This window comes from Lepus europaeus, chromosome 1 (genome assembly GCF_033115175.1).
Source record: "Lepus europaeus isolate LE1 chromosome 1, mLepTim1.pri, whole genome shotgun sequence".
Taxonomy (NCBI): domain Eukaryota; kingdom Metazoa; phylum Chordata; class Mammalia; order Lagomorpha; family Leporidae; genus Lepus; species Lepus europaeus.
In genome coordinates this window covers 60,234,338-60,248,251 of record NC_084827.1, presented here as the reverse complement: position 1 = coordinate 60,248,251, position 13,914 = coordinate 60,234,338, and the positions used below count along the sequence as shown (strand labels likewise).

Sequence of the window (13,914 nt, the reverse complement as noted above, 5' to 3'; positions counted from 1 at the left end):
AGTAAAGACCCAGGATTCGATGTTGAAGGTGAAGAGTCTGATTATCCATGAGAACTCCAGAGAGTATTCAGTAAGATTCTGGAAGTCTACAACTAAGGGGTGAGGTCTGAACTGGAGATAGAAATGTGAGGACATTCAGATGGAAATATGGCACATAAAGATATAAAATCGTACTATTAGTGACAGTGACAGGCACAGAGGGGCAGATTGAAGCTGAAGGCACTGGGAAATTTCTATACATTGTCAGTCTAATAGACAAGAATAAACAGACAAATAACTTTAGTGTAGCTTGACCCAGCCAATTTGGCCTAGCTCAGGTAACATAAACTGACATCAGGAACCTGTGCTAGTCAGCAAAGAAAACAATCAACTGAGCAAAGTGACATCCAGCAGAATGGGAAAAGTTCACTGCCAGCTATGCTTAACAAATGATTAATATCCAGAATATATTAGAAACCCACAATACTCAATAAGAAAAAAAAAACAATGCATTTAAGCAATGGGCAAAATACCTGAATTGACAGTTATTACAACACACACACTCAAACACAAATGGTAGACAGATTTACGAAAAAATGCTCAACATCACATTCAAATCAAAATTACAATGAAATACTGCCTTATCCTTGTTTATACAATGACTATTACCAAAAAGCCAGAAAGTAGTAGATGCTGGCAAAGATGTAGAGAAAGGCCAACTCTTATACGCTGTTTGTGGGAATGTAAATTAATGCAGTCACTGTGGAAAACAGTGTGGAGATTTTCTTAAAAACTACAAATAGAACTGCTAATGATCCAGCAATCTCACTACTGGGTACATACATAAAAATCATAGAATCATTGCACCAATGATGTACTTGCACCACTCAATCTATTGCAGTGCTGTTCACAATAGCCAAGACTTGGAATCAACCAAATTGTCTGCCATCACATGAATGAATAAAATATGGTATATGTATACAATGGAATACTATTCAGCCACAAAAATGAATGAAATATTGTCATTTGGAGCAAAATAACTAGAAGTAGAGGATATTATGTTAGTTGAAATAAGCCAGACACAGAAAGACAAATACCACATGTTTTTCTTTATATGTGGAAACTTAAAAAAAAAAAAACATACTGAATTTGAACAAATAATATTGATTACTTGAGATTGAGAGGGGCACAAGGGATAGAAGGAATTGGTATTAAAAAATAGAAGCTGGGTGTGATTCATTAATTATGACAGATTAATTATAGTAAAATATTATATGTGTGGGTATATGGGAACTACCAGTACTACTGAACAATTTTTGTTTTGGAAATTTGAAACTACTCTAGGGGTCCACACTGTGGCACATAGCTGGTAAAGCCACTGCTCATAGTGCTGGTATCCCATATGGGCGCTGCTTCAAGTCCTGACTGCTTCACTTTCTTTCTTTTTATTTTTTTTATTTGACAGATAGAGTTGGACAGTGAGAGAGAGACAGAAAGAAAGGTCTTCCTTCCGTTGATTCAACCCCCAAATGTCCACTATGGCCAGAGCTACCCTGATCCGAAGCCAGGAGCCAGGTACTTCCTCCTGGTCTCCCGTGTGGGGCCATCCTCCACTACCTTCCCGGGTCACAGCAGAGAGCTGGGCTGGAAGAGGAGCGACTGGGACTAGAACCCGGCACCCATATGAGATGCCGGCGCCGCAGGCGGAGGATTAACCAAGTTAGCCACAGCACCGGCCCTGCTCCACTTTCAATGGAGCTGTCTGCTATGGCTTGGGACAGCACTAGAGGATGGCCCAAGTGCTTGGGCCCCTGCACCCATGTGGGAGACCCAGAGGAAGCTCCTGGCTTCTGATAGGCCCAGCTTCAGCCTTTGCAACCGCTTGGGGAGTGAACCAGCAGAAGAAAGACTTTCTCTCTCGCTCTTGCTCTTGCTCTTGCTCCTGCTCTGCCTCTGCCTCTCTGTATCTCTGCCTTTCAAATATCTAAATAAATCTTTTAGCTCAGAATAAGTTTTTTTTTTTTTTAAGTTTAAAAAAAGATATCTGGGCTACCATTTCCTCTTGACTTTGCCCACATAATTTGATTAATAAACTGAGAAGTTTTTGCTTTTAGTGAAAGCCTAATTCCAAGGACTGTCTTTCTAACACTCTTCTAGAATTCTCTACTACAAAATTATTGAATAGATGTATTATTTGTAGCAGTGGGAGCTGGGCATAGCAGTTAACATCCCACTTGGGATACCTACATCACGTATCAGAAGGTCTGGATTTGAGTTCCTGTTTCATTGACAATTCCAATTTCTCACTAACATGTACCCTGGAAGGTGGAGGGTAACTACTCAAGTACATGGGTCCCTAATACGCATGTAGGGCAGCTGGATTGAGTTCCAAGATGCCAGTTTCTGCCTTGTCCACCTTCACTGAGTGAGGGAGTAAAACAGTGGATGGGAAATCTCTCTCCCTCTTGTTCTCTCTCCCTTTCACACAAGTAATAAAGTAGGTAAAATTTTATAAAGAAACAGCGACAGCCATGTTTCATGTGCTTGAGGAACTCACAGACACTGCAAAGCAGAATAAGATGTGATTCTTGGGGAGTGAATTGAAAATCGCTTGATCTCTAGTCTCTGCTAAGTTACAAGACCAGAATTTAGGTCCCAGTGTTCTTCCCCTAAGTTAAGAATCAAACCCCGTTCTCCATGTCAGAAAAAAAAAAAAAAAAAGTTGTATTTATGAAAACAGATAAGGTAAAATCAAATCCTTTGATGTTGGATTAGAATTTCAGATATCAGTATAACTTCAAAGTTTTAAAAATAAATGTAATAGAGGGGCTGGTGCTGTGGCATAGCCGGCAAAGCTGCTGCCTGAAGTGCTGGCATCCTATATGGGTACCGGTTTGAGACCCGGCTGCTCTACTTCCGATCCAGCTCTCAGCTATGGCCTGGGAAAGCAGTAGAAGATAGCCCAAGTCCTTGGGCCCCTGTACCCGCATGGGAGTTCAGAAAGAAGCTCCTGGCTCCTGGCTTCAGATCAGCGCAGCTCTGGCCCTTGCAGCCAACTGGGGAATGAACCAGTAGATGGAAGACCTCTCTCTCTCTTTTTGCCTCTCCTCTCTCTGTGTAACTGTGACTTTCAAGCAAAATAAATAAATCTTTAAAATAAAATAAAATAAATGTGATAGATAGATGATGGATTTCCTAGTTCTTTAAAGAACCTGGAGGGTCTAGGAACAGTGACATCCCCATATTAATGTAGCACCCAAATTTTAGTATCATTGTTCACTGAAAGAAGCCATTGCTCTGATTTAGGAAATGGTGTATCTTCTCACTTCAGAAAGTTAAAGACAGCTTGAGGAGAATTGTGAAAACTCAGAAGGAAAAAACAATTTAGAAAAATTTTACTGGTCAAGTAGGAAACCAACTGATCAGCAAGCAAAATGATGTTAATGGATTATAATCCACCAAATAAAATCAGAACTCATGAGTCCACACTGATATACAGACATATACATGCGCACATATACAAATATGTTAGATAATTAGATAATGAAGCTCTTTGTTATAGTATAGAGATGAATAGAGAAGGAATAATGATTTTACAAGATTACCATTTGGCCACCTTTTAGCAATCAGTGTTTATGTGAGGAATCAAGAGTGGATAATTCCAATGTGTGAAACTTTGAAGAGTCTACACACTATTTTCATAGTTTTAGAAAGCATAAGGTTCTTTGGGATAAAGGGAATTTCATTCAGAAAAATGCATGTGTGTGTAGAAAAAAATAAAATAGTGAATTGTTGGCGTTTTAATGATTCCTAGTGAATAGTAAAAAAAAGTTGTTTGTAGCATTCTTGCTTCTTTTATGAAAGCCTGAATTAATGTTAAAGGGAAAAATTGGTGGTGAGTGTATGGCCTAGCCTTTAAGAGTCTCTGTTCTGCATTGGAGTATATTAGTTTGTCTTCCGGCTCCAGCTCCTGACTGCAGCTTCCTGTTAATGGAGACCTGGGAAATTATGCTGATGAAGTAGTCAGAGTCCTGCCGTTCACAGGAGACTTGAAGTAAGATTTATCTCTTAACTTTGATCATTGTGGGCATTAGAACCAGCCAGACAGGAGCTCCTGTGTCTCTTTATCTCTCTGCTTCTCAAATAAACAACCAAAAATGTTAAAAATGAAAATTAAAAGATATATGAGATAGACTTTGTGTGTGTGTGTGCATGTGTGTAAAGCAATATTTGTTCACTGTAACATGTTGATTATACAATGTATGCAAAACAAATATCCATTATCTCATGGCCAAGATACAGTCATTGTTAAAGACTTTAGTAATTACATTTCAGTCTCATAGTTCCCATTCATGCAAATTTTAAAATTGAACTTTCATTTAAGATAATAAAGCACATTTTCCTGTGTTTTAAGCATTCTTATACAATTTAATGAATGTGTATTGGTCCATACTTCAAATTTATTCTATAATTCACTGAATCACCTTTTTCTTCTCCACTATTTTGATTGTTTCCTTTTTTCCCCAATCATATATAACACTGTACTAAAAATATAACTGTGAATGAGGTGTTGTATGTATCTATTGTTTCCCTGGAATTAATCCTGAAGGAGGAAATTTCTAGTTGAAATTATGGAAGCATTTTTATTGCCCTGAATACTTCAAGCCATGCTTCTCCGGGCAATTTATCACTTCTCTGCTTCCCTCAAGGTCCTCAAGATTTTTTCCCTACCTTCTATCAGCGCATGTCAAATGCTCATACTTTCCATAGCACAGATAGGAGAGAAGGTACATCCTCCATTTTCTGCCAACTAGCCTGCAGATTAATTCTCCTCTTTCTTATGAGTGCAATGTAGGAGCTCCCCCTCTGCTTAGCCATGATCAATTCTTCTGTAAGTCCTTTGCATCTCACAGCTCCCAATCTTCTCAGAACCCTTAAATATTGACCACTTGTTGCAGGTTTTTAAATCCACTTTAAATAAATCTTCAATATTAAAGCCTACTTAGTTATTTCCCATATGAAAAGAGAATGCACTCTCTCTTCATTTCCAAAGTCAAAATTCTTGAGCAATACCTGTATTGTTTCAGTTTGATCACTTTCCATTCCTTAACTTTGATCTGCTTCTCAAAATAACCATTTTAGGAATATTTTTCTCAAGATCAATTGCCTCCTTGCCCTTAAATGCAAGGCATATTTTTTAGATGGCATCTCATTTGCTTTCTCAGTAGTTTTCAGTGGTATAAAACACTTTCCCGTCTTTCCACTTTATATTGACTTACCAGAAAATTCCATGCGGACTCATAGTTTTAATTATCATCAACATACTGACAATTCCCAGATACCGTTTCAGACTTAACATCTCTATTTAAAGGCACATTCTGTGAGTGTATGGCAAGGATATCTTGAAGGCTCTTTCAAATCTACAATGAGGTGACAAGTGCACTTGCATTTCTCAATCACTTAACATTATAATGTACATTTGTAGCTCAAATGAAATTTGATAGGCATTGAACAGCTATTCTGTAAGTGGTGTCTTATGATTTCTGCCTTGTTCCAATGTAGGCCTCTGTGCTTTGGGTGTCTGAGGTGTTCAAACCTATAAAGTGGGAGAAAAGACGCAGGGAGGGGTGCTGGCACCATGACATAGTGGGTAAAGCTGCCGCCTACAGTGCTGGTATCCCATATGGGTTCTGGTTTGAGACCCGGCTGCTCCACTTCCCATCCAGCTCTCTGCTATGGCCTGGGAAAGCAGTAGAGGGTGGCCCAAGTCCTTGGGCCCCTGAACCCACATGGGAGACCCAGAAGAAGTTCCTGGCTCTTGGCTCCTGGCTTCTGGCTTTGAATCAGCCCAGCTTCACCCAACATGGCCATCTGGGGAGTGAACCAGCAGATAGAAGAACCCCCCCTCCCCGCCTTTCAAATAAATAAATAATTTTTTTTTTTTAAAGAGAGAGACAGGGAGTTCATAGAAGACTTTATAGGCACCAGAAGTGGGAGTTGCCAGAATCAACAACTCTTTTTTTTTATGAATCTATTTTTTTATTTAGTAAATATAAATTTCCAAAGTACAGTTTATGGATTACAATGGCTTTCCCCCCCATAATTTCCCTCCCACTTGCACCCCTCCCATCTCCTGCTCCCTCTCCCATTCCATTCACATCAAGATTCATTTTCAATTATCTTTATATACAGAAGATCGATTTAGTGTATATTAAGTAAAGATTTCATCAGTTTGCACCCACACAGAAACACAAAAAATTATGGAACACTTCACAAATTTGTGTGTCATCCTTGCTCAGGGGCCATGCTAATCTTCTCTGTATTGTTCCAATTTTAGTATATGTGCTGCCGAAGCGAGCACAACAACTCTTTATATCTAATGTGCTGGGAAATGTGGTGGTTCATTAAAAATTACAAATATATATATTTACATTTTATATATTTTATATATTACATAAATATTTTATACATATATATAAAGCTAGCATGCATTAAAGATGACAAATTCGTTAAAGATGACATATATATATATATATATATATACCCATATGGGATACCAGCATATATATATATATATATATATATGTGTGTGTGTGTATATATATATATATATATATATATATATATATATAAAGCTAGCATGAGATTTTGGGTGTGGTTTATCAATATGGTAAATATATCACATTAATATTGTTAGGAAACTGGCCCAGTTTTATCTATGGCGCTATCTACATCCTAGGCTCTAGCCCCTGCCGCCATTGCTGGAAGCCAGGTGGCTGCATGGCCCAACCGCTGTTGTCAAACTCCACCGCCATCATAATGGTATTCGCTGCTCCTGCTTCCCTGCCTGCCCTCGGGCAAAGGTTTAAAAGGACCTGCTCCTGCACACGTGGCTCTCTTGGCTCTTCTCTCCTGCTCTGCGCTCTCCTGCTCGCTCTCCTCCCTTGGCTCTTCTCTCCTGCTCTCTTGGCTCCTCTCCTCCTCTTGTCTCTCTTCTCTCTCCTCTCTCTCTCTCTCTCTCTCTCTCTCTCATACTCTCTTTCTCTCTCTTATCCTTCTTCATCCCTCCCCTCCAGTCTGCTGAGTTTCCCCCAATAAACCCTTGCCCCTACTCCGGTGTTTGGTGTGCTTTGTGATGGCTAACAAATATAGGATGTTAATAGTAGGGGAATCCATCTATGGTTATACAAGAACTCTTTATACTACTTTACTACTTCACAGCTTTCATTTTAAAAATTTGAAAACATTTTGGAATTACAATTTATTTTTAAAAATGGCCAAAAAATGGAAATGTAGTTATCTTAGTTTTAGAAGAAAAAGGGAAATGAATTATAAAACATTAAAACCTATTTAAAACAAGGATTTTTCTAATGTCCCTATTGAAATAATTTGCAACATCAATATTATCTAACCAATAATGAAAAATACAAATCTTTGAATGAATTAACACCTCCTCTTTTTGGTTTCCATTTCCATTCCACCAGCAGGTCATCATCTTAGCTGTTATAGATCTTGCCACTTTGTCCACCTTTTTGCCACTTTCACCACTCTCTTTTTTCAGCCTATGCAATTGCTTTCACCTAGACTGAGGCAGCGTCCTCTTGTCTTCACTTCCTGTATAACACTTCATCACATCAAATCCACATTGTACCTGGTTGCCAGTATTATATCTCATTATTATATGTCCATTTCTATCTTCATATTCATCTTCCTCCCCAGCTTAAAGTTCATTCCTCTAGGGCCAGGGTTGTGGTATAATGAATTAAAATACCACTTGCAGCAGGGTTATCCCTTATGGCGGCAGTTTGAGGCCCCATGGCTCTTCTTCACATCTGATCTAGCTCCTTCTTAGTGTCCCTTGGAAAGCAGGAGGTATATGGCCCAAGTACTTGGGGCCCCATCACCCACATGAGAGACCTGACGAGAGTTCCAGGCTCCTGGCTTTGGCTTGGTTGTGGCCATCTGGGCTTGAAACAGCCTTCCTCTCTCTGTAACTCTGCCTTTCAAATAAATAAATAATTCTTAAAAAATGCATTTACCTGGGGCTGGTTTTTGTGGCACAGCATGTTAAGCAGCTGCCTGAGATGTGGGCATTTCATATGAGCACTACTCTGAGTCTAGGCTGCTCTGCTTCCAATCCAGCTCCCTGCTAATGCACTTGGGAAAGCAGTAGAAGATGGCCCAAGTTGTTAGGCTCTGCCACCCATGTAGGAGAGCTGGATGGATTTCCAGGCCCTTGCTTCTCCTGGCCCAGACCTGGCTGTTGCCTCCATTTGAGGAGGGAACCAGCAGAAAGATCTCTTTCTTTTTGTCTCTCATTCTCTTTCTGTGACTCTGCCTTTCAAATACATAAATAAAGAAATAAAAATAAATAAATAAGTAAATGTATTTTTAAATGTTCATTAATGATTTCCTTAAGACAATTTAAGATTCTTAGCTGTAGATGCTAATGAATCATATAACTCATTGAGTATGGGGGCCTCAAGTGGAGCACTCTCTAAGCCCCTATCATGTTTGATCTAAATACTCTGGATTTCACTGTATTTCAACATGATGTTTTATTTTCTATCTCAAGGCTTTAGATTATATCATTCTCAACCCCAAACCATTGCCCTATCACTTATTGCATTTATTATTCTTCTCCTTCTCAATCTACACCCAAACATTACCTTCTCAGGCAATATTTCCTTAATCTTACACTTGAGAGAAGTCTCCTTTTCTACATATTCTCATTTCATGGTGTACCTGTCCTTCATTTCACACATAGTTGTAACTTACAGGGAGCTGTCTGGCTAATTAAAATGCTACTCTCTCTTCCTTATGCATTAAGAAGATGCATATGGTCAGCAGGGAACCCATTAATTGCCATATGCTATGCCCAGGGCCTGAATCACAGCAGGAACTCAGTGGATATTTATTGAGTGAATGAATGCACCAATGAATGGAAGAGACACAGGCTTATCTTCTCTATTGCAGGTTTCACAGGATAGTTTCCACAAACTTATCATCTTCAATGAATGGATCTCACTCTATCATGCACCATTACAGATATCATAATTAATTTTAATTTACGTTGAGGTTAAGACATTTTCTATTAAACTTTATAATCTCTCTATGTGGTAAGAACATCCATGGCTGCAGCAATTTATACTCACTTTCTGAATCAGCAGCATGGGCAATTCTACCCCTGCATTCTTTTTGAAATTCCTGAAAAAATGCTAAGTTCGAATTCTTTTTTTTTTTTCTCCTAGAAACCCTTTATGTAAGGAATACAAACTTCATTCATTTTGTAAGTACAATTTTAGGAACATAGTGATTCTTCCTACCAGAGCCTCCCTCCCTAAGTTCCAACTCTTCTTCCTTTGCTCTATTCCTCTTGCCTCTTCAACTCTACTCCACTTATTGACCATCTGTTCTGTTATCAATTATTTTTGCTCCAAACAAAAGCTGGAGCCTGCCAAATCTAAATGTCGTCAATTTGGAAGGTAACCATTAGTTTCCAAGATCTCATATACTTACAAAAGTAATTCATGTAAGTAGGGTGACTTTTTTTTCCCAAAGATTTATTTATTTATTTGAAAGTTAGAGATACCAAGAGATAGAGGCAGACAGAGAGATAGAGGTCTTCCATCTGCTGCTTCACTCCACAGATGGCTGCAATGGCCAGAGCTGTCCTGATCCAAAGTCAGGAGGCAGGAGCTTCTTCGGTCTCCCACGGGGGTGCTGGAGCCCAAGGAATTGGGCCATCTTCTACTGCTTTCCCAGGCCATAGCAGAATGGATCAGAAGTTGAACAGCTGGGACTTGAACCAGTGCCTGTATGGTTTGTCAACACTGCAGGTGGTGGTTTTACCACAGCACCAGCGCTGAAGGGTGACATTTTTAATATGGTGGAAGAGGAGGCTCTAGGTCAAGCTCCCATTTGGAAATTTCACTAAAAAAAAAAAAAAAAAAAAAAAAAATAGATCACCAGCATGGCTCTGTGGGAGCTCTGGAAACCAGCAAAGTCTCTGCGGCTACCATGCGAATGTCTCACAACGATAAACACACTCAAAACACAAGGACCTTTTTTTTTTTTTTTTTTTTTTTTGACAGGCAGAGTGGACAGTGAGAGAGAGACAGAGAGAAAGGTCTTCCTTTTGCCGTTGGTTCACCCTCCAATGGCCGCCGCGGTAGCGCGCTGCGGCCAGCGCACCGCGCTGTTCCGATGGCAGGAGCCAGGTGCTTCTCCTGGTCTCCCATGGGGTGCAGGGCCCAAGCACTTGGGCCATCCTCCACTGCACTCCCTGGCCACAGCAGAGAGCTGGACTGGAAGAGGGGCAACCGGGACAGGATCAGTGCCCCGACCGGGACTAGAACCCGGTGTGCCGGCGCCGCAAGGCGGAGGATTAGCCTGTTGAGCCACGGCGCCGGCCCACAAGGACCTTTTGTGTTCATCCTTGCCACATCCATCCGGGAAGCAACATCACAAGAAGAAGCTGCCCCATTGTGAGTTTACTTCTTGAGATTGAATGAAAACATGGGAACTTACTTACAATGTTTGGTTTGTCCCCTGCTGTCCACGGGACTGATTGCTGTCTCACTGCCTGAGAGCTCAGTGGATAACGGAGGCATAGTTGGGACTTCATCTTGGAGGCCGCATAGGGCGGTGTGTGGCACAACAGCACTTGACAACTGCAAAGGGGATAGAGAGCTATAGTTTCCTAAACACAGGAGTTTACAGTATGCAGAGGAGTGTCTGGAACGTAAAAGGCCCTGAGGCAGGGAAGGGTGAACTTTATGGGGGAAATTAGCACATAGGAAATGCTTGCATAAAAGGATACATTGAGAAAACAGCACACACAGAGGCTCAGGGTAGACGCATTCCCAGAAAGGCATGTTCTTTCAAAGTATGAATCTTTGTGCTGAGCCAATTAGTGAAGTCCTTCCAGTATGCAGAGCTAATATGCAAAGACTGGGGCAGGGGCTGTTTTGTCAAATGCCCAGTTTTCAGAGAAGATCAGAAGACGAACAAATAGAAAAGGAAAGGAAGCCCTTTTAAAAATAGAAAAACAAACCTCCAGAACAAATTCTAAAAGAAACAGGATTCAGTAACTGGACGGGACTTAAAACAACTGTCTTTAGTATTCTCAAAGAGCTAAATAGAAACACCAACAAAGAACCAAACAAAATATGAAGAATGACATCTGAACAATAAAAGTATAAGGAGGGGGCTGTTAGTTGGTAGAGAGAAGGCAGGCTCGAGCTGCGGAACTTGCTGGTTAAATTCTCTCGGCCTCCTTCCTGCCTTCTGTGGCCTCAGAGCGTTTCCTTCCATCAGACCTGCTGCCTACGTGGTGAAGCTCTGTGGCTGAGATGGATGACAAGAGGAGCGACCAGGAGCCAATTCAGAGGTTAAGCTTTTCCCTCGGTGAAGAAGAGATGGAGAACAAGGAGCAGAAGGAAGCAGGAGAGAGCAAGGAGGCCCAGAGCTGGACGCCAGAGAAGAGCGGGGGTCAGGACTCAGAGTCCCCCAGGACACCCGTTAGGAACCTAAGTGCACTTGACACATCACAGGAAAAAGACAAATCAAGTCCAGATCCGGTTTTGTGGACTCCAAAGTCGGCCCCTCCCAAATGTCTTGTGACACCAGCGCAGTCGGACAAGAGGAGCAAGATGCGGCCTGGTGACAGCCCCTCTACTCCCAAAAACCTGCAGAGCCAGCCTCCGGTGATCTCCTCAACGGGCAAGCTCTCCTTTCAAAGCTCTAAGAGGCTCACGCCTGTTTCCTTCAGGGATGAGATGACCTCACTGGATCTGGTCAATATTAATCCCTTCACCCCCGAGTCTTACAGAAAATTATTCCTTAAAAACAATGGCAAGAGAAAAACCCGAGGAGATCTTGAGGAAGCTGGTCTGGAGGAAGCCAAGTTAGAACAAGGGTTACCTGCCAAGAGGTGTGTCCTGCAAGAAACCAACATGGATGCCCGCTATGAAAAGGAGTTCTTGGAGGTAGAAAAAATTGGGGTTGGGGCATTCGGTGCAGTCTACAAATGTATTAAGAGGCTGGATGGATGTGTGTATGCAATAAAGCGTGCTACAAAACCATCTGCAGCATCTTCAAATGAGAATTCGGATCTACGGGAAGTTTATGCCCATGCGGTGCTTGGGCATCACCCCCATGTGGTGCGCTACTACTCTGCATGGTCGGAAGATGACCACATGATCATTCAGAATGAATACTGCAATGGCGGGAGTTTGCAGTCTGCCTATCTGAAAATGCTAAGTCTGGTAATCATTTCCAAGAGCCAAAACTCAGAGACATTCTTCTGCAGGTTTCTATGGGACTCAAATACATCCATAACTCTGGCATGGTACACCTGGACATCAAACCTAGTAACATCTTCATTTGTCATAAGGTGCAAACTGACGCCACTGAAGTCCCAGAGGTTGAAAATGAAGCTGATTGGTTTCTCTCTGCCAGTGTGATCTATAAAATTGGTGACCTGGGCCATTTAACATCCATAAGTGAGCCGAAAGTAGAAGAAGGAGATATCCGCTTCCTGGCTAATGAGATTTTACAAGAGGATTATAAAAACCTCCCTAAAGCAGACATATTTGCCTTGGGATTGACGATCGCAGTCGCTGCGGGAGCAGAGTCGCTGCCTGCCAACGGAGCTGTGTGGCATCATATCCCCAAGGGTAACCTTCCAGACGTCCCTCAGAAACTCCCCGAAGACTTCCGAGACCTGCTTAAGGAAATGATCCATCCTGATCCAGAAAAGAGACCTTCTGCGGCCGTTCTGGTCAAAAGCCGAGTTCTGCGGCCGTCCCTGGGGAAAGTGGAAGAGCTCCAGAAGCAGCTGAACTTGGAAAAGTTCAAGATAGCCGCGCTGGAAAGGGAACTGAGAGAAGTGCAGCAGGCCCAGTCCCCCCAGGGAAACAGCTCCCACAGTGACCCTGAGGTCTCTGGGACCCCTGCAGGATCAAGAAGCACAAAACGCCTGGTGGGAAGAAACAGTGCCAAGTCTTCAAGCTTTACCCTAGGGGAATCTTCCCCATAGGAACTCATTTAATACCAAGTAGTCTTCTGCCATATAGCCTCCAGTGAACAGATGCTAACCATCTCAGCCTTCTTCTTACACATGGAAAAACTAATCAACTTGAATGCCCAAAGATCACCGAAGTCATCCTAGTTTACCACTGGTAGCCAAGATCTTTAAGCTTTTAAGGCTTCCTATTATTCATGGTCCCTGGTGCTATAATTGGTAGTCATTTGAAAAATCTACTGTCATATTCCGAACACCACTTATCGACTTATTTCGTTCTCAAATTTTTTGGATGAGCAATGGGAAACATGGGCTTTGAATTGCAAAACGAAAAGGAAATGGCTCTTGAGGCCTGGCTGACCGACTAAACGGTTGCTGTTGCTCATCCCCCACGTCCCAGGATGTGGTTTTGGTTTGCAGTGATGGCTCACAAGAAAACGTGCCTGGGTTCCAACAGAGCTTCCCAGGTTATGTGATGCTGTTTCTGAAAGAATTCCTAGTCCCTTCGAGCAAGTAGTCCTAATGTTTTCTGGATGGAGAGAATCCCTCTCTCTGATACTGTATTTACTAAACGAATGGCCTCACCGTTATGTGAGGTGTAGAAGTCAAACTCCTTGTGAGCTGATGGCTGTGGACAACGGCACTGCAGGCAGGAGCTTCCATGGTTTGCCGTGGCTGTTACCCCTCACTGTCTGCCCTTGCCCTTCCCTGGATGATCTTAGTGGTTCTGACTTTCTAGGTGTGACCAATTCCTCCTGGTTTTATCAGAATTTGAATTTTTTTCCCCTCTGATTTTATCATTTTATTCAGATTATTTTCTGTTTTTAAAGAAATAGGGTACTTGTAAATAAAGGTTTTTATCTTGTTCAAAGCGGAAAAAAAAGTATAAGGAAAGATATAATTTTTAA

At 41.6% G+C, this 13,914-nt stretch overlaps 1 protein-coding gene and 1 non-coding gene across 2 annotated transcripts; one reads left to right on the top strand and one right to left on the bottom strand.

Moving 5' to 3' along the window:
* Positions 1-6,233: 6,233 nt before the first annotated feature.
* On the bottom strand, positions 6,234-6,340 carry LOC133768420 (U6 spliceosomal RNA). The gene has a single exon (XR_009866955.1). It is a non-coding gene; the product is annotated as a U6 spliceosomal RNA (small nuclear RNA).
* Positions 6,341-11,333: 4,993 nt separating this feature from the next.
* LOC133765530 (wee1-like protein kinase 2) lies at positions 11,334-13,066 on the top strand. The gene is given in 2 exon segments (XM_062199087.1): positions 11,334-12,225; positions 12,228-13,066. Coding segments are annotated over 2 exon segments (1,686 nt in total). The 3' UTR covers positions 13,022-13,066.
* The last annotated feature ends 848 nt before the right edge of the window (positions 13,067-13,914 follow it).